This window comes from Halichoeres trimaculatus, unplaced genomic scaffold (genome assembly GCF_033239565.1).
Source record: "Halichoeres trimaculatus isolate MK-OKI-2021-1 unplaced genomic scaffold, fHalTri1.1 fHalTri1_scaffold_5, whole genome shotgun sequence".
Taxonomy (NCBI): Eukaryota; Metazoa; Chordata; class Actinopteri; order Labriformes; family Labridae; genus Halichoeres; species Halichoeres trimaculatus.
The window spans coordinates 33,731,804-33,754,624 of NW_027437183.1; the positions used below are offsets into that span (position 1 = coordinate 33,731,804).

Consider the following 22,821-nt stretch of genomic DNA (forward strand, 5'->3'; position numbering starts at 1 on the left):
TGTTACCTCCAGAGGTTTGTGTCAGGGCAGATTTCCTGACTGGTTTGATTCGTTCAGATCAACATTCTGGTTCCAAGAACATGGAAGCAACAGTGATCTTTCATTTCATCGGTAGAAAGTTACTGGATTACTACCTAACAGTGAGGACTTCATTTTGCTTCATTTTGCGTCAAACCTTTGGTCTGTTAAGCTGGACAAATAAAAAAAAAAAACAGGAACCATCAGAAATACAGGAAGTTGAAAAACTAAAGACTCAAGTTACTGATAACTCTGATTTTTGGTTTCTTTCTCATCCTCTAGATATGATAGAGCGAGCAATCATCAACACATTTGTGGGCCATGACGTGGTGGAGCCAGGGAACTACGTTCAGATGTTTCCTTACCCGTGTTACACCAGAGACGAGTAAGAAAAAAACACTCGGATGTCTTCTCCAATAAGTTCAGGTCATAACGAGTGAAGTATAGAAGTGTGTTTGAAAATACGTTTTACACTTTATTTAACTACCTGGTGAAACAAACTGTGTTCCCCAGATGTAGCAGATACTCATCATTATCTACAGATTGTGTCTCAAATCTTTACTAGCAGGCCACTCAGCACACCCCATTCAGGTGTCAGTTGGCTTTGTTGTCTAAAAACAGTTTGTATGGAGAGCAAAAGCAGGGGGAGCCCAATCCAGAGTAATGACATCCTGGCTCTGATTGAAGTTAATCTGAGGAGGATTGATATCTCTCTATACACAGATATCTGCACAAAGAGCAACAGCATTCTGTTATGGATCAAACGTTTACACCGAGACACTGATCTGCTCAATGCAGAGTCACTGAAGACAGTCAACGTTGAGATTTCCTGACTTCCCGAATGCATCAAAAATGATAAATCTACCTTCATTCAACAAATAATACAAAAGTTTTTTTTTTTTCAAGTAGTTGAGGATCGACCTGACCTTACCACTGAAGGAAGACAGTGTGTGTTTATATTGAAACAAAGACACCACAAACAGATAAATGGAGTCCTGCAAGGACTTTTTGAGTGATCCTGAAAAAGTTTCACTTCTATATGCATAGGCAGTCCAGGAGAATCCTGTTAAAATGAAAAAGGACGTCAAAGCAGATTTGATTGTTGTCCTGCTTTAAACAATAGCACTGCGTAACCATAAATAAATACATTACATTGTTGCTTTGCATTCTGGGGAAAGTTTTCTTGAGCAAAGAAAAGTAGTATGAAAAAGAAGATCTGACCTACATTCATTTGCTTCAAAACAACACACCTTGGCAAGAGTCACGTCTTTATGACAGTGGGTGCCAGTGCTCGTGGGAAAAAGAGTCTTTTTCCCGGAAAAACTCTAAATCCTTCTCTCAGAGGATCAAAGTTAATGTTGTCAGGTACTCGGCAACCCTGTACAGTTGCCGAGTACCTGACAACAGGTACTGACAACAAGCAGAGTGAGAATAAGACTGGAGATCTGACCGAGAAACTTCACAAAGAAACAAACTTAACCGTGTTATTGGGCTCCACCACCAACAAAGCCTGCCTGACACTTTAATACTTCCACAGTAAATCAGAAATTGAAAAGCCTGCTCTCTATTCATTTGCTTCTAAACAAGTCTATGGCTGTTTTCCAAACCACCTACTACATACTACTTTTACCTGTAGTATGTAGTATGACGGGCCTGTTTTGTAGAAAACTACTCCGGATTTAAGTTTTGGAAGGCGGAGCTACAGTTATTTTTTTTTACCTTTATTTAAAATGTACAAAACAAACTCTGGGTAGATCGTGACATTTTAGTTGTTTTGTTAATCATACCACAGCAGAAACATAATTTTTAATCTTACAACAAATGTGATGTCCTTTATTTAAAAGAATCTGGGAGGGATTTAGTTTTTATATTTACAGCTGATGGAAAAAACACCCCCACATGATCCACATATTGGAAAAAAAGGTAATTATTGGTTTATGCATTAATTTGTAGAAGTAAACACCTCTTTTACAACCAAATGTGACAAGATTTACTGGTGTTTCACTTTTAATTTAATCGAATGGTTTGTCTAATGTTAGTGTTGTGTTGTACAGGGTGGGCCAGAAAGATTTACCCATCCTATATCTCGATTTTGTTTGCTTAGCTTTCGTCCTAGAAACTTGAAATTTTGGATAGTTTCTCTTAAAAGGCATAGCTTTTGATGTACCTGAGTTCATTTGTTTACTCCTGATGATCGTCGAGTATGGCATTGAAGGGTAAGCCTGACCAGATTGTGGCCTTGAGGGAGGCTGGACTGACAACAATGCAAATCATGAAAAAGGTGAATGTTTGTCGTAAGACTGTCTACAATGTCATAAAACGATACAAGGAGACTGGCAATACCAGCAGCAAGCCAATCCCTGGAAGAAAACGTTCAGTCCGGACTGAAAGGGTTGTTGAGATGGTGAGGAAGAGAATCCAAAGGAATCTTCACAGGAGCATGAGAGCAACAGCAAAGGAAGTGAACATCTCAAGAACTTCACTGAGAAGAATTGTCAAACAGGATCTTGGACTGAAAGCACTAAAAATGCAACACAGAAACTGATTTCAGCCGCTTCTAAGAAAAAACAGATTGACAGGGGGAAAATGATGCTGCAGGCAATCCAGAGTGCCGCAGACAAAGTCCTGGTTTGGTCTGATGAGAAGATCTTCACCGTTCAGGCAGTGGTCAGTTCCTAGAATGACAGGGTTTATGCACATAGTGCACAGCACCTACCTGAAGGCTGCAGAACTCATTTTGGTCTTCTGAAGCCAGCTGGAGTCATGATGTGGGTTGCTGTTGCATCTGATGGCTCAAAGTCTCCTTTGGTCTTCATTCAGGAGGGTGTGAAAGTGAACAGCCAGGTGTACCTTCAAATGCTTGAAGAAAAAGTGTTGCCTTGGTGTACCGATGCGTTTGGAAACCAGTATGTCTTCACACAAGATGGAGCACCAGCTCACACATCCAACGTCACACAGGCCTGGTGCAAGCAGCACTTTCCCAGTCTCTGGGACAAGAACATGTGGCCTCCGTCAAGTCCGGACATCAATCCAAAGGACTTTGCGATCTGGTCTATCCTGGAGAGGGAGGTCTCAAGAGTATCTCACAGCAGTGTCACCACTTTGAAGACAGCTCTGATGAAGTCAGAGCTTGATGCTGAGACAGAATGGCGCTCATGCCAGGCAGTACCAGGTCGTCTCCAGGCTATAATAAAGGCAGAGGGTGGCCATATTGAGATGTAAATCTTTTTGGTGACAAAGAATAAAGTATAGAAACTGTGTTCAATGTTTGTTATGTTTGTCTGCAAGCATTTTGAATAGTGCGGAAAAAAATGGGTAAATCTTTCTGGCCCAACCTGTTGTTGTATTGCCGACTCATCCCGATAGATGGCGGTAATTCACCAAAACCTGTCACTCACATTGACAAACAGCATTAGCGCCATGCATTGTGGGAAACAGTATGTCAGGTAGACTGGTCAGTTTCATTCTGAGAAATTTTCCTGGATCAGTCGGACATCCGGGTATTTTTGGCAAACTGCAGATTTTGCAAGTTTTTGTATACTGACCACTACGTACTGAGTTTTGACCAAAAAAGTAGGCACTGCTAGTGTAGTTGGTGGTTTGGAAAACAGCCCATGTCTTGGTAAGAGTCATGTCTTGATGACAGTGGTTGCTAGTGCTCATGGGAAACAGAGTCTTTTTTCTAGAAAAACACACGCTTTCCAGTTAGTCCTCAGAGCGCCCTTACCACAAACAGGACTAACTGGACAAAAAGACGCCGTAGAATTAGCATACTGCAAACAAAACATCATCAGCCCCACGATAAGACAGTTTTTCTTTTGTATTTCCTTCAATTGGCCGACTAGTCTGCCCTAAAGCATAAAAGTCCCACCCAGGTATAGCACAAACAGGACTATGCCCCAACTGTTGCACAGGGAAGGCTTTAGCTCAGATGTGAGGTTACACTTCCTGTCTGATCTCCTCTGTTGTGGTTTTTTTAATGTGTTTTTCAGTTTCCTGTTTGTGATCGAGCACATGATGCCTCTGTGCATGGTGATCTCCTGGGTTTACTCAGTGGCCATGATGATTCAGCACATCGTGGCTGAGAAGGAGCACCGGCTCAAAGAGGTCAGGCTGAAACGTCTTACCTGTCTGTATTTTATACATCCTGGTTAATATGCCAAGAGGGACTTATATCAATGTTTATGGTTCTTTTTTTTCCTTGTCTTATTTTAAAAAGACAAGGCTTTCTCTGGTTTTTATGTTTATATTTTTAAAACCCTGTGTGCAAACTGAAACCAACAGACATAAGATCTGACAAACGTTTGGTGTGTGTAAATCACAGCCAGGTGTAGCACTGAAAACCAAGCTTATGATAAATAATGCAGGTCAGTTACAGATTGGGATGTGATTCTTCCCCAGGTGATGAAGATGATGGGTCTAAACAACGCAGTCCACTGGGTGGCCTGGTTCATTACCGGCTTCGTCCAGTTGTCCATCTCAGTCACCGCCTTGACAGCCATCTTGAAATACGGCCGTGTGCTTCTCCACAGTGACCCCTTCATCATCTGGCTCTTCCTCACCATCTATGCTGTGGCCACCATCATGTTCTGGTCAGATCTCAGAGTTCCCCTTTCTAGGATTTTTTAAGCACATGCCAAAACATCTTTGAAATAAAACCCCAAACAAGAGCCCCTGGATCAAATCTTGAAATGTAGTTGTTAAAAGAGAAAAGGGAAATTTAGACAAATGAGACCATCCTGCCTCAAATTTGGGTCAAACCGCCTTTGCTCAGTCCTCTGGAGGCCTGTCAGTAGAAGGACTATGGTCAAACCTTGGTGTTTTGGGGCCCGCCTCCCGGAGTGTAAATGAACCAGCAGATCCTTATGTGATGACCTCATCATTTTAGCAAGTCTCGTGGAGATCTCATGCTATTTTTAGACTGGTCTGTTTTGATCAGTTTACAGACAGATTCATGGATTTCTACAACGTTTGAATATGTAGAGGTTTAAAAACTGCGCAGGTTTAGTCCAAACACTTAATATCCATGTTTGAACTAAGATTGTTTAAATCACTAATGATCCAGAGGTTAACTTCTCTTTGTTCTCCAGTTTTTTAGTGTCGGTGATCTACTCCAAAGCCAAGCTGGCCTCAGCCTGTGGAGGAATCATCTACTTCCTCAGCTACGTCCCCTACATGTACGTGGCCATCAGGGAGGAGGTGGCTCATGACAAAATCACCGCGTTTGAGAAGTGCATCGCTGTAAGGCCCTTTAACTTTCAATGTGAGACTTGTTTACGTTTGTAATCTCAGATTTCACTGAGGTGAATTTTCTCCTGCAGTCCCTGATGTCCACCACTGCCTTCGGCCTGGGCTCCAAGTATTTCGCGCTCTATGAGGTCGCGGGTGTCGGCATCCAGTGGCGAACGATCAACCAGTCACCTGTGGAAGGTGATGACTTTAACCTGGGTCTGTCCATGATGATGCTCATCATCGATGCTGGTGTGTATGGGGTCCTCACCTGGTACATCGAGGCTGTGCATCCAGGTATGGAATCAATACCTCCTAGATTTTTAATCAGTTTGACTTTATGAATCAACTGAGTTTCATTTACTGCGTGTACATGGATGACCTGTCTCCGCCTGGTCTCAGGTTAAAGGATCATTTGTGTGTTTTTTTAAATTTTTTTAACAGTCTGTTTATATTCAGATTAATATGACTTAATGCGTTTTTCTCCTCCAGGAATGTATGGACTGCCGCGCCCCTGGTACTTCCCCCTGCAGAAGTCCTATTGGTCTGGTAGTGGGCGTGTGGAGACGTGGGACTGGCCATGGTGTGGGGGTGGAGCTGCCAGGTTGAGTGTGATGGAGGAGGATCAGGCCTGTGCCATGGACCAGAGGAGATCAGGTACAGAAAAGGATTTGTTTAGGACTTGAAGATAAACAAGTTTTCTCTTAATGTGGTTGATTACCTCCACCAAGGAAGTGTTTTTTCAGTAGTGTTTGTCATTTTTTTTGTTTGTAAACAACATAACTCAGAAAGTAACAAACAGATCTTGATGAAATTTTCAGGAAATGTTCAAAATGAGTTAAGGAAGAAGTGATTAAATTTTGGAGGTGATCTGGATCACCGTCTGGATCCAGGACTTTTATAAAAGATTCTTTATCATTGTGAGATAGGGCTGTTTTCACCATATGTGTTTATAACTCCACCATAAATGGCTGGATTGCTTAGCAAAACGATACAAGACAAGGTCACCATAATTTCTGACAGATGTAAAAGTACAATCCAGATCCTGACAATATTCTGGATACTAAGATCCAGAATATGAAATATGTACTGGGTCATCATCATTTTCAACACTGTCAGGAAACAAATTATCGTACAAACCTGCAACTAAGGACGCGGTCACACTGGCCAATCGTGCCGTGCCTAAGCACGCTTCAGCCGTAAAGCACGTTTGGAAAGGCCAGTGTGACCTCAACTGTACCGTGCTCAAGCACGATTCCCTTCCGTGCTTCGGCACGCTTCGAAGAGGTGGGCTTCGGCACGGTTTATTTCATGCACGAGCACAAGCACAAGCACGAGGACAGCGCGTGCATTCTATTACGTATAATCACCGCGAGAGCATCTCTCGACGATCATTTTAAACAAAGCGGGGGTATTAGAGGGCTGTGTCAGGCGAAAACGACTTAGTATAAGTCCAAAAGTCTCTAAAGTTGTAGCAGTGTTCTCTGTGTCACATTGTGCTGACTCTGATGAGATCGCGCTTCATGTAAACAGATGCTTCACGTTGACGTAGGCGGGTAGTGCGCGTGTGTGATACCCGCTTAAGTCTGGTTCATATTGGGGTAGTGTGACCGCCAGCCGTACTCTCCAGCTGGGGAACAGCGCTGCAGGTGGGCAATCGTGCTTAGGCACAGCACGATTTGGATGGCCAGTGTGACCGCGCTCTAACACAAAATTGTAGCAGGCAGTCTGCTGAAAGGGAGTATGACATTAAAGTAGGACTAAAGTGTTGGTGACAATCATAACATGCTTGGTGGAGGTCTGCGCTCTTAGAGGGCCTTTTATGGTTTTCTGTAAGACTGTGATTGAGTCGACACTCTTTCTTTTTTTTTTTTTTTTTTCAAAAGTCAGTCTTAGTTCACTGACGAATCATTCTCTTTCTTTCTCAGGGTTACATGACAAACCTAAGTGGTTTGGTCCCTTTTTGCCTTTACATAGAAGACATCCATGAACATTACTTTAGAAGACCTGGCATAAAGCATTTTGAGCTGCCCCGTTAACAGGACAGTCCACTCAGGCAGAGAATATCTTTAGCAGTGAAGTCAATTATGCTCTGTTCATAACAGTTTTTCTTCTTGTGACTCCAGAGGAGATGCGCGGCATCGAGGAGGAGCCCAGCCACCTCCCACTGGTGGTGTGTATCGACAAACTGACCAAAGTGTACAAGACAGGCAGCAAGCTGGCCCTCAACAAACTGAGCCTCAACCTCCATGAGAACCAGGTGGTCTCCTTCCTGGGACACAACGGGGCTGGCAAGACCACCACCATGTGAGTGGGTCTCATTGTTTCTGTGTGTTCAGACTAGAGATGCTCCAGTACCGATCGGGGGTGATACTGGTGTATCAGTGTATCTGTGCCCCTCAAGGCTTGATCCGTATGGGTGGGAAGAGATCCATGGTGCCAATCCAGGCAAACAACTCCCTGCATTTTTTTTTTTTTATCAGCGCTCTTTGCTACTTGATGTGAAATGTTGCCTCTGATGCACTTGGTTTGTTATTACAGGGTATAAAAGTTTACATTTGAAAAGGACTTGTGTACATTCTGAAGATTTTTTTTGATGGTTAACATTTTAATATTTCAGTTACGATAAATATTAACTTCAGTAACTCATAAACTCATTTTTTGCCTTTTACCCAAAACATTACCAGTTAGAGGTGTCCCAGTCCGATATTGATATCGGATATCGGTCCGATATCAGCAAAAAAACAAGCATTGGTATCGTATCCGAATGCATCTAAAATCTCCGATATAAGCAGTTTCTGTTACCCATTGGTTCATGATAAATGAGTCAGTTTTTCTTCATACCTACTGTTGCTGACTACTGTTCTTTGTTTGAACAATATCACTGAATGAAGCCTTTTCTAACATGACAGACATACTACAAAATAAGTAATAAAAGTATGTATGTTTAATACTGATATTGTATCGGATTGATATCGGTATCAGCCAATACTCAATGTTGCAGTATCGGTATTGTATCGGAAGTGAAAATGTAATATCGGGACATCCCTATTACCAGTCTTATCCCACAGGCAGGGCATGCAGGTTATTATCTAACTCTGGTATCAGTTCAGTATCGGTATCATTTGTGGTCAATACCAAAGCCCAGGTATTGGTATTGGTATCATAACCACAAAAGTTGTATCGGTGCATTCTTAGCTCAGACCAGAGACTGTATAGAACAGGAACGTGGTCACGTCACCCATCGCTGTCTGAAGAGGCTGTTTGAAGCTCATGGCAGCTGCCGCACTGAAAATGCTAAATCCAAAGAGGAGCAAAAAAAGTTAAAGCAGTTAAAGCACACCCAGTCGACTCATCTGTGCCTCCTCTCAGACAAATAAAGATCATTTTTCTGATGTTCAAACAAGTAGAGTGCTGAATGCATTGGATATTCACGCTATTTGCATGCATTATTCAAATCTGTATGCAAACATTCTGACAGATAAAATGAGTGATGACACTTACAACAGTGTCTGGTTAGAGTTTGTTAAAATGATCTATGACATGGTGAAGTTGACCCCTGTCTGCAGAGTTTAAACATCTGACTTCTGTTCTGGTTCTCCATCCAAGTGCACACGTGTAACAAAAAGACAAACTGCTGTCTGTTTCTCGTCATGTCGCAGGTCCATCCTGACAGGCTTGTTCCCGCCCACCTCGGGTTCAGCCACCATATATGGCCACGACATCCGCACAGAGATGGAGCGGATCCGTCAGAACCTGGGCATGTGTCCACAGCACAACGTCCTGTTTGACAAGCTGAGTGTGGAGGAACACCTGTGGTTCTACTCCAGACTCAAAGGCATGGCTGAGGAGGACATACGCAAGGAGATGGACAAGTCAGTTCATGTCTGCTGGGATTCATGTTGAACCAATAAATGAAAACAAAACATTGACCTCACACTACCAGAAACAACTCCTTAACATACACTAATTCTGCTTCTTGATCTTACCTTCAGTTGTTCACAAAATAGTTGTAGATGTTATTATTGATGTTCATGGTGCTTTAGCAGTCACAGTCTGTTCTTGGTCTTTTCCCTGAGTGTGTGAATGTTGCTTTAATATTTTTGTTTATTATAATTATCATCAGTTTGACCAGTCAGGGATTGTTGGTGGATTAATCCACAGGCGGTGCTTTTGTGTATTTTTTATTTAGTTTTTAGTCTTCGGGAGGTTTCGCTGTACTGATCATTAGAGCACAGAAAGATGTTGTAGAAGCTGCAATGATATTGGCTGTGTTTCAGTTCAGGGGCTGCAGCTCTCAGAGGACCCAGCCCCCTGTAGCCTGCATAGACCACAAAGGCCAAACTGAATTGAGACACTCGTGTCTACGAAGCATTTCCTGTTTGTCACCCTCAACATCACACAGCCCCGCCCTCGCCTGTCAGACTTACATTACTTTTCAAACACGTAAACCAAAACCTCACATTTAAAACAGGATGATTTTTTTCTTCTTTTTTACTTTGCTTTATTGTGATTATTTTCATTATTATCATCTTTAGCTTTATATTTACTGGTAAAGAACCACCATTTACATGAGAGTAAAGCAACAATGTACATTTTCAACTTTTGAACAAGTGCTGGGGGGATGGTAAATTTAAAAGGGTAAGATACAAGCTGCTGAAATGATTTAATGTATATTTGAATTCACTGTAAAAAATGATAAACAAAAACACCAAGTAGGTCCCCCCATTTATAAACTTTTTTTTATATAATGACAAGATTTATTAAGAACTGTTTTTTTCTTAGTGTATTACTTAAAAATGAGCCCAAACAACACATTTTTACACAGTATAACAAAATATTCTTTCATGTTTTAGAAATACAATCACACAGTTGTTGCCATGAATCCTTCACATCTATATCAGGATTCCTTCTGTTGTTCAGCCGTGTCTATCATCCTCTGCATTTGCGTGCAATGGATCTTGGGATATGTAAGGCTAGGAAGGATTCACCGAATCCGTCCTTCATGGCCCCGAAAAGGAGGCCGGATTCGTTGGCTGCATTAGGAGGAGCCTTTGAAATGGGACAGCCTTCGATACACCGCTGTGACGTAATTGGTCTTCAAATTCAGCCTTTGTAGGCTGCAGCCACTGAATTGGGACACAGCTGTTGTTGACATTGATTTTCAGTCATGGTTAGCTGCTCTTCTTCTGGCACTAGATGGCAGCACCTGCAGCAAAATAACTTGAAGCACCTCTTTTCGCACTAAGGTTTTCCATCCAGGCTGAACTCTTGCTTGTGTTGTGTGTGGCTTTGGAAAAAGTGTCTGCCAAATGAAAGTGTAGGATGGTAGAACTGTTGGTGGCTATTTCAGTAACAGATGTGTGTTTGTTGTGTGTGTGTGTTTCCAGGATGATTGTGGACTTGGAGTTGTCCAACAAGCGTCACAGTTTGGTGCAGACGTTATCTGGTGGAATGAAGAGGAAGCTCTCTGTGGCCATCGCCTTTGTTGGCGGCTCACGGGCCGTGATCCTGGACGAACCCACAGCGGGCGTGGACCCGTACGCTCGCCGGGCCATCTGGGACCTGATCCTCAAATACAAACAGGGTGAGTGGATGATCAGAACGTGAGGACGATGGCGCAAGAGAAATGTCATGGTTTAGTTTCTTGTTGACATTATTATGATTTCAAGAAACTTGATGATCAAATTGTTCCTCCTCCAATGGCAGATTTTTCTACTCTCAAACAATTCAGCCTTTTTGTACATTAATATCTAAAAATGAAACATTTTTCTGGATTCGTCATAGACAGTGGCTCATATTAAGCCTTTTTTCCTGAAAACAAGACACAAACACTTCACCACATCTCAGTTTCTGTGGTGAATGCTTCAAGTATTCTTTTAAACCTCAACAACTTTAAGACCCGTAATTTCACACTGATAATGTTTCCATTTTATTCAAGTCCATATGTGAGTGTAAGTGTGTTATTTTTCTGTCTCAGGTCGCACCATCCTGCTCTCCACGCACCACATGGACGAGGCCGACCTTCTTGGGGATCGAATCGCCATCATCTCACATGGCAAACTCAAGTGCTGCGGCTCACCGCTCTTTCTGAAGAGCACGTACGGAGACGGATACAAACTGACGCTGGTCAAGAAGCAGAGTGAAGGTCGAGGTGTGTGTATGTGTGTGTGATCATTTCCTTTGTATGAGAGAGTTACTCCAAGACTCCATGTCGGGAGTTTGACAGATCACATTAAGTGTTTCATCATTTTCCCTGTTTTTTTCTCTTAGATTTGTTTTAATCTAGTTAACAGTTAAAACCTGAGTCTGATTAACCATTCAGCTCATCAGAAGTTACGTTTCTTTCTGAACCAGAAAGAAACTTTCGCCTTCATCAAAACTTAGAATATTGATAACCAGACCTTCTTTATTCTCACCACAGGGCCTCTCAAGATGGGCCTTAGTGGTTCCTTAAACCTTATTTCAGGAGGAAGTAACTGAATCTGAAACATTTGTTAAACGAATTTTTGAAGATGGTGTTATATTTTAAGAAAAGTTTGAACTCTGAGGGCTCAGAGAGCACCTGTTGGTGAGTGTATCTGGTTGTATTGATATTAATGTTTCGTCCTCCATCCATCATGTGTTCACTCTCCTCCTCCAGGTCAGGGTGTCCAGCCTCCCTCCTCTTTGTCTCCGTCCTCCTCTCTGTCGCCTTGCTCAGAGGCTCGGGTCACTCAATTCATCCGTCAGTTTGTGGCGTCCTGCCTGCTGGTGTCCGACTCCAACACCGAGCTGTCCTACGTGCTGCCCTCTGAGGCCGTGAAGAAGGGCTGCTTCGAGAGGCTGTTTCAGGTGAACATGATCCCATGAACTGTCATCTGGTGTTTGAGTTTTTAACTTAATATTCAGAGCATCTTTCTTATGGAGTCTACAGAAAGGGGCGTCTTTAGTCAGTTTATTGTTTAGTTTATGGGCGAACATGTTGACTGAGTTAAGTCAACACACATGACGCGTTCAACAGAATTCTCCTCTTTAAGCTACGCTCATTCAGAGTGCTAAGTAAAGCCGTGTCTCCACCAAGCAGTCTGGTTTGGTTCGTCTCGGTACGTTGCACATTTTGTGGCATTTCCACTGACTTATCCCCGGGACAGGTCCCTAAAAACTGAGACCAGTCGGCCTACTTTTTCGGGACCCTTTCCCATGGGTGCCAGACTGAACCGATCCAATCTCAGAAGGTGGAGCAACACACTGCAGACTGTTGATTGGTCAAAATAATCGTCACTCACCACGATAGCAGCTGTATTTCTCCTGGCGGCACAACTTCTCTGAAACAAAGCTCGATCGTTCTTTGTATCAAAGAGCTACATGAACATCACAGAGAGGATGAAATGCTGTGTTGCATTTTTCTTCTTCATTTGATTTATTTGCGGGGTAAACTGTGTTGTGCTGCTACGGCGTCACGCTATTGTTTAACAGCTGCAGCTTTCGGCATCCGACTTACACGCCACCTTCCACGAGAGGGCACAGTTTGCTGTGAAATGCAAACAGGATCAGGCTTAACTGTACCAAACTGTGCCAAACCATACTGAACCAAACCGGACTGCTTGGTGGAAACGCAGCCAAAGATGTACAGCACAAAGAGGTTGGATTACATCTTTATAATACAATAGACAAAGTATAAAGACAAAAGAATGGACAAAGACAAAGACTGATTTGGGGGACACTAGAACCAAAACAATCAGTGGGTCGGCTGTCCGTCCTGCCAAGAGTCTTTGACACTTGCAGGCAGACTTGTGGATGTTTGCAGCTAATTTTAGCTTTTTAAATTAAGTAAACTGGACAGGAGCCAGTCAACTGTGCCTTTGAAATCCAAAACACACACTCAGGTAGGTTACTGTATGAGTCATGCTGAGTCATGCTGAGTCATACGTTGATGTTTAAATCACTGAAAAACCCTCTGAGCAGCAAAAACAAAAATATACTGAAATAATTAACAGAGATGGCTTACTTTTGAGGCATGGCAGCAGAACTTTATATTGTTCAAAAATATGTGGAAAAGTATTAAAACAGAAGCTAATATTAAGTAACGATGGACAATCCGTCTTTCATTTTCTTCTTTATCATCAAACACATTTTATTTTAAGTCCAAGTAAAGCTGTACCAATGTCCATGTAGATTATAATTCATCCAGGTCACGGTTTTTCTGAAGACTGGAAAACAAGGGAACTGGACTGTGGAGGGTTTCAGGAGGCGTTTTACCACTCATCCAAGAAGCTTCATCGGTTTCATCAAGCTGTTTGGATGAGAGGTGAAACGTCTTCCCCAAAATATTATAACTTAACCATTTCAGTTTGTCATCATCAGTACCCCAAAATATATCAGGACTTTTAACGTACATTTCATTCATCAGAAGAGCTCTCAACTCATCGCAAAAAGGACAGAACAGAAGAAAATGTGCTTTGGTCCTGACTTCACCCAATTCACATAATTCACAAAGTCTGTGTTCCTCCTGGATGTTTTTAACTCTGCCAACTTCAAGAGCAAGTGGGAGGATTCCTGTTCTTAACTGAGCAACGAACGATCTTTGACTTCTTGTTAAAGTAGCTGTTACGTAAAATTAATGGCCATTAATTGTGTTTAATGTGGATATATATTCTCAATTTTGGCTTCAACAATTAATTAATTAATTAATCAACATCTTGACCGTTACTTTCTAGTATTTTAATACAGGCACTTTACTATCATTTTAATAGTTGCTTTACTAGTATTTTCATACAGTTACAGTAACATGAGCGCTGATATGGAGTACAATAGCACAGTTCTTTTACAGACGTACAGCACCCCGCTACACAGGTGTTTAACCAATGATACAAAGTAGCAGCAATATGCAGACACAAAGTAGCAAGCAAGAGGAAACGAGTTTGTGTTGGCGGAGCCAAATAAATAATTACATAAAGCAAACAAATTATTCTGTCTTGCTTATTACTGTTAACTAGTAAAATACGCTTGAACAACTGATGCATACAAGCAATATCACGTGAGAGCGAGTGCTGTTGTCCTGGATACCAGCGCTGGGGTGCTTACCTGCGGCATTCTCCCACATTATTTTCTCACCTGGAATATTTAAAGCGGATGCAATCTCTCTCCAACGCTTGTCCTTTTCCCATTGGAAAAGGACCATTCCCATCTCTTTGCAAGAGATGTTGTACAGACATTTGTGGTCCTTCCACAGGTAGATAAGACTGTCCTCCTTCTTCGCTGTCCATCTCACCCGTACGCTCTATTTGCTCACCATTCTTGCCTCTGATAACTCCTGTCTCGCGGTCATTTCCGGTCATCGTAGGTGGCTCACTCTGATTGGCTACTGTCATCCTCAGCGAATATGGGTCGCGTAATTATCCTGATAAATATCAAATATCTGACGAGTCTGTGAGACGATCGTGGGGCTAAAGATTCATCTGTCAACCGCTCCCACTGGAAGATAATCTTGGCCAAACGTCAAGGCCGATTTAAGTCCCCGACTAGATTTCTTTCCCAATTTTCGGGAGAACCAAATCTGGGTTTAATCGGGCTGAGAATCCTGTAGTGTGAGCCAGGCTTAACTCAGTTTCTTGAAAAAAAGGGAAAGTTCTATGTTTTACGAAAAATGAAAATCTTCTTATTAATCCTATTCTCTGTCATTTTAATAAATCTGTTCCAAAGTCTGATCATTTCACATTTTCTCACTATTGATCCAGGAATCCAACCTGGAACAATAGTAGTTAGGAAGTTGGCAACCCTACCTGGTAGTGTTGGTGCAGCAGAGATGAGTGTGATGTGAGTTGTGTTTGATAAGGACCTGGAAGTGGGAGTGAGCTGGGATTAGTTTTTGAAGCTGTAGATGTGCTCTCCTCTGTGGCATGTGGCCCTGCAGGCTCTGGAGCAGAGTTTGGACAGTCTGGCTCTCACCAGCTTCGGGGTGATGGACACCACTCTGGAGGAGGTCTTCCTCAAAGTGTCTGAAGAGGACCAGTCTCTGGAGAACAGTGATGCAGGTAAGTCCACATTCCTCTCCTACGTGTCAGCTTTCATAAATTAATCATGACCTTAAGTGTAAAAATAGATTCCTGCAGAATGTGCAGCGTCAGAGTTTAAGTTCTGACATTTTCTTTGAGTTTCTGTTTTGGCTCCAGGCTGGAATGATAATCAGCCCCATCCTCTCGTTCTCACTCTCTCGAGCAGATATGAAGGGGTCCCCAGGGGGCAGCTCAGTGGGAAAGTCCTCAGTGGGCTCAGCAGGCCTGGGGTGTCCACAGAGTGAGGCGGGCCCTGCGGTGGAGGGGGATAAACCAGAGGTGGAGCTGAGTAATCTGGTGATGTGTTCCAGGCTGAGCCAGAGCCAGTCCTCCCTGAAATCCTCCTCCTCAGTGGGCTCAGTGCGGGGGGACGAGGGGGGGCTCTATGCAGACTTTTACGGAGATTACTGTCCACTCTTTGACAACGGCCAGGAGTCGGACTCTGCCAGCCTGAGAGGTAAGACGACACCAGGAAAGACGCACCAATGCTTTAATCCAGTCTGCAGAAAGGAGATTTTCCCTGATTAATCACATTTTCTAAAACGCCTTAAAATATGCCGCCTCCTTACACTTACACATTTCTGAGGAGCTTTGGGTAACGTTGTGTTCACTCCAGGCGTGAATAAAATAAATCAAGCAGTTAATGGGCACAAACATGCTGCATTCGAGGGGGGAATTCCTTCAAACTCCACTCCAGCATGTCCCCATAAATAATTCTTCCACATAAATCATGCTGCAAAATTCACAACATTCACCCTCCAAACAAAAACTTGTATCTGATCATGTTCACTCTCTTAAACCAGCCAACAAAACTTATGTTTCAGCTCCATTTTAGATGGTTTTCAGAGTTTTCTCCTGGAAATATCCAGCTGAGTGTCAACATGTAGGAAAGAACAGCTGACTTGTTTTAAATCATGCCTGCATTATTTCAAAGCAAGATCCCACTTTGCATTGAGATCTTTTCTCACCTTGGAGATATTTTGATTCCAGTAACCACCTGATAATCATACATCAATCTGCTTATTATCCAGCTACAAACTAAAAAACATGAACAAGAATAAACTCTAACTGTTTCATTTCTGTTAAACCGCAAGTTTTGCCCTTAAATTAACACTATTGATGAGCATATTATGCAGCACAGCTTTGTTTTCTGATTTGCAGAATTACCCAGACACATGCTCTGTAACTCTCTCCTCCTGCAGATGCTGAGAACCCGTCGTCCCCGGAGGAGGAGGAGGTCCTGGAGGGGCAGGGCAGCTTCAAGCTGGAGGGTTGGTGGTTGAAGCTGAGTCAGTTTCACGGCCTCATCGTGAAGCGGTTCCACTGTGCCAAGAGGAACACCAAAGGCCTGTTCTCTCAGATCCTCCTGCCTGCTTTCTTTGTCTGTGTGGCCATGACGGTGGCTCTGTCTGTGCCAGAGATCGGTGAGTAAGAAGAACTCCACACGTCTCTGAGTGCTTTGAAGTGATTCTATAATCAGGGGAACATTTCAGTTATATAAAAAAAGTGAATAAATTATGTGCTTTTTTGTTTTATTTTCTATAGGATTGCAAATGATACACCTGGAATATACTTAATTCATTAGTTGGCGAGCTTAAGCTCTAAAGAATTCTTGAGTATTTAAAGGTCCCATATTCTGCTCCTTTTCTGCCGTTTAATGGATCATTGATGTCTTCATGAAATGGTAGTAACATGTTTTGGTCCAAAAAGCCAATAAATCAAGCACAGCAGCATTGTTTCCAGACTCTCATAGCCCCTCTGTTCAGAACGCTCTGATTTAGTGGGCGTGACCTTCATATGTAAATGAGCCACCGCTGATACCGCCCCGCTCTTCTACGTCACTGAGAGCGGCGCCACAAGCTCCGAGTGCGCAATGTTTAGAAAACAGCGAAGCTCGTTTATTGTAACATTACAGGCTAAAACAACAGGCTAACTGCAGCTAAAGTTAGCATCCTGAAGCTAACACAGAGACAAGGGGGACACTGAGGAAAAGCTCTTACATCTGCTCCACAGCACACAGCATTTAAAATACTCACATTTCCAGGGTCTGAGGTTTGTTGGCGGATGGTTGGTGATGCGCCTGGATTCAGGACCAGTCTATTCGCTAGCCCTCTGATGTACTGTCCAAAGTTGGAAAAGCAGTCGGCAGTGAAGTGACTAGCACACACATGCATAGTTTTACTGAGTGTAGCTGGCACATTTCCTTGATAAATGAACTCTGGCCACTTAGTCTTGTCTTCTTCCGAGATGGGAAGCTTGTGCATGGAACTATGAAGCTGTTTACAGCCAAAAACAGAGCAGTGATGGCTCTTCAACTTTGGCATTCTCCTCCCCGCTGCTGGAGAGATTTCTCTCTAGCAGTGGGGAGCTGAGTGGACGGGGAGGGGGTCTGGGGGTTTCTGGACCAATCAGGTCAGACTTGCTCCTGATTGGTCTAAAAAGGAAATCGCTGACGTCGGCAAATCCCCAAAATCCAAACAGCTCATTTTAGGTCAGGATTTTACATTCACAAGCACTACTAAGTACAGGTTTTGTCATTAAATATCACATTTTGTGGGCTGGGAGGAAAGCCAAAGACCCACAAATTTTACTAAAAGACTTAAAAAAGCAATTGCATCATATGGGACCTTTAAGTTACAAAGAAATTTGAAGCATAATTTAGTCAACTGTTTAATGGTTAAAATTTGTGACTATTTTTCCAACATAAATCCATATAATACTGAATTCAGAGTTATTCTACATTCTGTGCGAGACTGCACTCCCTAGAAATGTCCCTCATCATTTATATCACAGTTTAGACAAAATTTAAAAGAATTATGGCTCAAAAAATCACAGTAACACAGTTGACAAAACATGGTAACACGGTTGACAGGACAAACCTGTCTCTACAACATTCAATTTTGTGATGCTAACACAGCTGACATTTTCTCCATTTTTTGTCCCTTGTGCTAACTGCAGACCTTAAACATGGCTACACTTGACCTCCGTTACCTAATATTTCTGCTCATTATCTTTTCAGTTTGCTCCATATAACATATATAGTAAGAACAGCAGAAAATATTGATAACACAGTAGACAATCAATTGATGCGCCCCATGTACAGACAATCATTTTGATGAAATATTGTTGAGGAGGATTAAAAATATGCAATACTTTCTTCATGGTTCCCACCAAAAAGGATGTGTCTTCAATTGATTTAAGTCATGTGACTATGGAGCAAACCATTGCTGATATATAGGGTTTTTTTTAATGGGTAACAGTCAACACAAAATGAATTATATTATCCATATAAATTATTAAAATAGTTTTTAAAACACCTTTGTTATATTTTAATGAATATTTTAAACTCTTCCAAGGAACTTAATGGTTACTGTGGAATATTGTCTATGTGCGAGCTAAAGACCTGAGTCGATCATCTGAATTCGGCCAGTGGAGAAAGAAGAGGTAATAAAGACATAACAAAGCCCATTTAGCAAAAAAAACACCTTAGAAGATGAAGACAGGCCGGCATCTTTATGTTCAGCACAGTTGGACATGAGAATATTCAATCTGTGCTGGTTTTAATCCTGATTCATTGCACTGCAGATGAATTTGTTGATGCTTTAGGTGAGACAAGTGTGAGTGGCAAAGCTGATGTCAGTCAAAGCTGTTTGAAAAGGCCAGAAATGGCTTGGATAGACAAAACTGCTCCGCCGTCCAAAGCATGAAGATGACACAGATTGACCAGTGTTTTAAAAATGAGTTTGTTGACTGACAACTTCCAGCAGGATGCATCCTTCTCAAACATCTTTACATTATCATTAAATACTTTTCTGACAAGAATATTTTGACATGTACAGAACTAGACTAGGATCCATTCCTGTGTTTGAACAGCTGTTTTAAACTGGATATCCGCTGACATGTTCAGCTGAAGGTCTCCAGTTTACAGGGTCACACTTTAAACTGGAACACTAGGAGCTGACAGAGACACACACTTACCGCAGAACTAAATGTAGACCCTAGCTCCTGTGGTTGAAAAACAACTCATAGTTGAATTTTTCAGACCTTTGATTTTCACTGTAACATTTATTACTAAGAGTGTTCACTTTTTCTTTTCAGGGGATCTGCCTCCTCTGATACTGTCCCCGTCACAGTACCATAACTACACACAACCCAGAGGCAACTTCATCCCCTACGCCAACGAAGACAGACCCCAGTACAGGTGTGACACAAGCTGCCGTACCTCTGTTTAAAGAGTCATGGAGCTTTTCAGTCAAAAAAAAAATTGACTTTAGACTTTAAATCAGTCTGCTTCTCTGCTTTAATGCCCATTCAGAGTCAGTACAGTACAGAATCTAACTCTGACATCCTGCCCCTCAGGAGTAAACTGTCCCCTGACGCCAACCCACAGAAGATCATCAACACCCTCCGTCTGCCCTCAGGTGTGGGAGCTACCTGTGTCCTCAAAACCCCCTTTAACAGCACTCTGGACCAGCTCGCTCAGACTCTCAACCCCAGTGCCAACAACTCCAAGACCCTCGCAGCCCGCTACTTTGACTCCATGTGTCTGGACTCCTTCACTCAGGGCGTACCCCTCTCCAACTTTGTGCCCCCTCCTCCCTCACCGGCTCCCTCAGACGACCCCGACCCCCGCTTCGAGGATGGACTGTGGAACTTCACAGTCCCCCCTCCAACCACAGTTCACGGTTAGACTTCAGAGTGTGCTGTTTCACACTATCTGTGTAACAATATCAGCAGAAAAAACTTCAAAGAATTTAACAGTAAAAACTGGATTCTCTGAAACGTCCAGCAGGGGGCAGCTTTTGACTACAAAAATCATTACACAGAGAGTGTTTCAGTACTCTGCTGTCCTGTTGGAGCAATCATTTGTTTTATTCATGCCCCTGTGGTGTGTTGACTTAAAGTTGTCTCCTCCATGTTTCTGTAGAGCCTGTGACCTCTCCCCCAACCCTCCCTCTGTCCATCCATGAGCCTGTGCGTTGTACCTGCTCCATGCAGGGGACGGGCTTCTCCTGCCCGAGTGGGGTTGGAGGGCGGCCCCCACTCATGAAGGTGGTGACGGGCGACATCCTGGTGGACATCACTGGTAGAAATGTGTCAGAGTATCTGCTCTTCACCTCAGACAGACTGCGCCTGCACAGGTAAGGCTCGGTAGGATGCAAAAACTATGTCAAAGGGGCACTTAGACCGGTGTAATATCACTTTTATTAAACTTCAAAACTGACGTGATTTTCCTTACCTTGTTTTTTAGAATATTAGCACACTGCTGCAGTATTTCACTGTACTTTTCACTTTGTGATAAGGTTTTTTCAATGCGCCACTACTACAACCTCATTCCCCAGAAAATTAGACTCCGTGTAAAGTCAGCACAGGAACTGGATGGAATGGTTTGAAAGCTGTTGAAACTTGATCAATGTATCACATGACAATGAAATGAAAACTGTACTGTTCATGTCATATGAATAACAACAAAATAACCCCCTGCCCAAAAATAAATAAATAAATAAAAATACTCCCCCCTCCCAAAGTTGAGTTTTTCCACTGAACGTCATATTTATGGCATGAAGTACATGTTATGCAGTTTTAAATGAAAATGGATCGGTATGCTCCCACAATTTTTTAGAAATCAGCTGCAAGCAGACAGATGCACACAGCAAAACTGATCGACCCTGTCATGGACAATTTCAAAGCAGACATTGTAATCACATCGGTTCTGACAGGGGGGACATTTCTGGCTCGTGTGAGCATTTGATGAGCACAGGGTGGACCTTCACTTAGCAACATGATTCAATTAGCAGGCTGACTGTTTACTGTTTCAGAAATATATTTGAATTTTTGAAAGGTTTTTGTATCAAATGAGGGTTGAAGTTACCCCATAATGACAGAGTGGACAGCAGTGTCAGGGACATGTGCAACATGTTCAGTATGATTATAAAAATATAATATACATAATGGAAATGACTATTGGGGGCAATAAAACCATGTAAAAATGATTTTGGTATTATTTAAGCACGTATTACTCACAGAGCAGTGCCTGGGCGATACCAAAATCATGTACTATATTCAATGAAAAAAATGTGTAAAATGAAGAAAAAAAACTTTTCAAGAGACTTAGAATTGTACTGATATGTGTGCAAATGTTTGTCCACTTATAATAAAACCTCACAGTTTCAATATTCTGCTACATTTTCATGATGACTGAGTGACTCTAATGAGGACGCCAAAGGCACTTCATGGTGGTATTGACCCATTTACAAACTGAGACCACCTGCTGATTTGGAGTGTGTACACTGCAAACAACTGAAACTTATTCAAATGTTTGTGTCTTACTTTTTGTAAATAAATAAATAAATAAATAAAAATCTTATAATATGAGCCATTTTCACCAGACAATCCTGGAAAATGTCTTATTTCAAGATGTTAAAGAAAAAAGTTGTGCCTGAATTGTTTGTGAAGAGTTAGTAAATCTGAAGAAGGTGTACTTGTTTAGATTTTTATAAGACATTATTCTTTAATGAAACAAGACGAGCAAAAAAATAATAATAACAGATTTGTTTTACTCTTTAAAAGCTACTTAGGCATCATTTTTGTCATTTAATATCTTAAAATAAGACATTGTACTGGACATTACAGAAAAAGAATGGTAAAAAAGTCAAACTCCTTTCATAGATTAGCATTATGCTTATAGGAAAAAAACATGAAATCATGCTTAGGTTGGAGGCTTTGCAGTGGAGTAGCATTGTGTGTGCAAAAACAGCAAGTCCCTGCTAAACACAAACTATGCAAAAAAAAAAAAAAAAAAAAAAAACGTCCACAGACAAAGGTTTCGAGGGATTTTGAGCTTATTCTGTAACTTCAACTACATAGCCATGTCTGGTTTTAGTGAAGTGAAAGGAATCAGTTCATCAAAGATGAAAAAAAATTAAATCAAAAACAGCAAAGGAGATAGCAAAAGTGGATCTGACACTAAGTACTCACTTACGTCTTTAATAATAAGACAATAAAGAAAAGAAAGTATAGACGGGTATATGCCTGACGTGTTGATGGTAAACCAAAAAGATGTTAAAGCAGCAGGTTGGCTTCACTTTTGTGCAACAGGGGAGGAGACACATGGTCCTTTTTTTACAGCCTAAAATTAATCAGCAGTTTTCACTTTAACTCCATCTTGAGGTTCAATTTGCACCAGGAAAAGTCTTCTCTTGACCGCATCTGTTTGTCTTCATAGATATGGTGGCTTAACAGTGGGAAATATCCAAAAATCAATCCCAGCATCCTTTGGGAGCAACATACCTCCGATGGTCAGGAAGATAGCAGTTCGCAGATCAGCTCAGGTAAGTTCCAAACTCTGAACCAAGAAAATTTCATAACCTCAGTGTTGGTAACACACTGACAAAGAAGCCACCTGTGTGCAGGTTCTGTACAACAACAAAGGTTACCACAGCATGCCCACGTACCTGAACGTGCTCAACAACGCCATCCTGAGGGCCAACCTGCCAGCATCCAAAGGAAACCCCGCTGCCTACGGTAAAGACAGGAG

At 42.1% G+C, this 22,821-nt stretch overlaps 1 protein-coding gene across 1 annotated transcript in view; it reads left to right on the plus strand.

The window, feature by feature from the left end:
• The window catches only part of abca2 (ATP-binding cassette, sub-family A (ABC1), member 2), a 109,705-nt gene that overhangs the window by 66,919 nt on the left and 19,965 nt on the right, over positions 1 to 22,821 (plus strand). Inside the window, exons 15-33 of the mRNA XM_074669749.1 lie at positions 301 to 403; positions 4,011 to 4,125; positions 4,420 to 4,610; positions 5,109 to 5,259; positions 5,340 to 5,544; positions 5,740 to 5,904; positions 7,374 to 7,554; positions 8,910 to 9,122; positions 10,638 to 10,834; positions 11,228 to 11,401; positions 11,891 to 12,081; positions 15,143 to 15,263; positions 15,451 to 15,741; positions 16,487 to 16,708; positions 19,383 to 19,485; positions 19,644 to 19,969; positions 20,212 to 20,425; positions 22,510 to 22,615; positions 22,697 to 22,808. Coding sequence (XP_074525850.1) covers positions 301 to 403; positions 4,011 to 4,125; positions 4,420 to 4,610; positions 5,109 to 5,259; positions 5,340 to 5,544; positions 5,740 to 5,904; positions 7,374 to 7,554; positions 8,910 to 9,122; positions 10,638 to 10,834; positions 11,228 to 11,401; positions 11,891 to 12,081; positions 15,143 to 15,263; positions 15,451 to 15,741; positions 16,487 to 16,708; positions 19,383 to 19,485; positions 19,644 to 19,969; positions 20,212 to 20,425; positions 22,510 to 22,615; positions 22,697 to 22,808 — 3,381 coding nt within the window. The remainder of the gene's footprint in view (positions 1 to 300; positions 404 to 4,010; positions 4,126 to 4,419; positions 4,611 to 5,108; positions 5,260 to 5,339; positions 5,545 to 5,739; positions 5,905 to 7,373; positions 7,555 to 8,909; positions 9,123 to 10,637; positions 10,835 to 11,227; positions 11,402 to 11,890; positions 12,082 to 15,142; positions 15,264 to 15,450; positions 15,742 to 16,486; positions 16,709 to 19,382; positions 19,486 to 19,643; positions 19,970 to 20,211; positions 20,426 to 22,509; positions 22,616 to 22,696; positions 22,809 to 22,821) is intronic.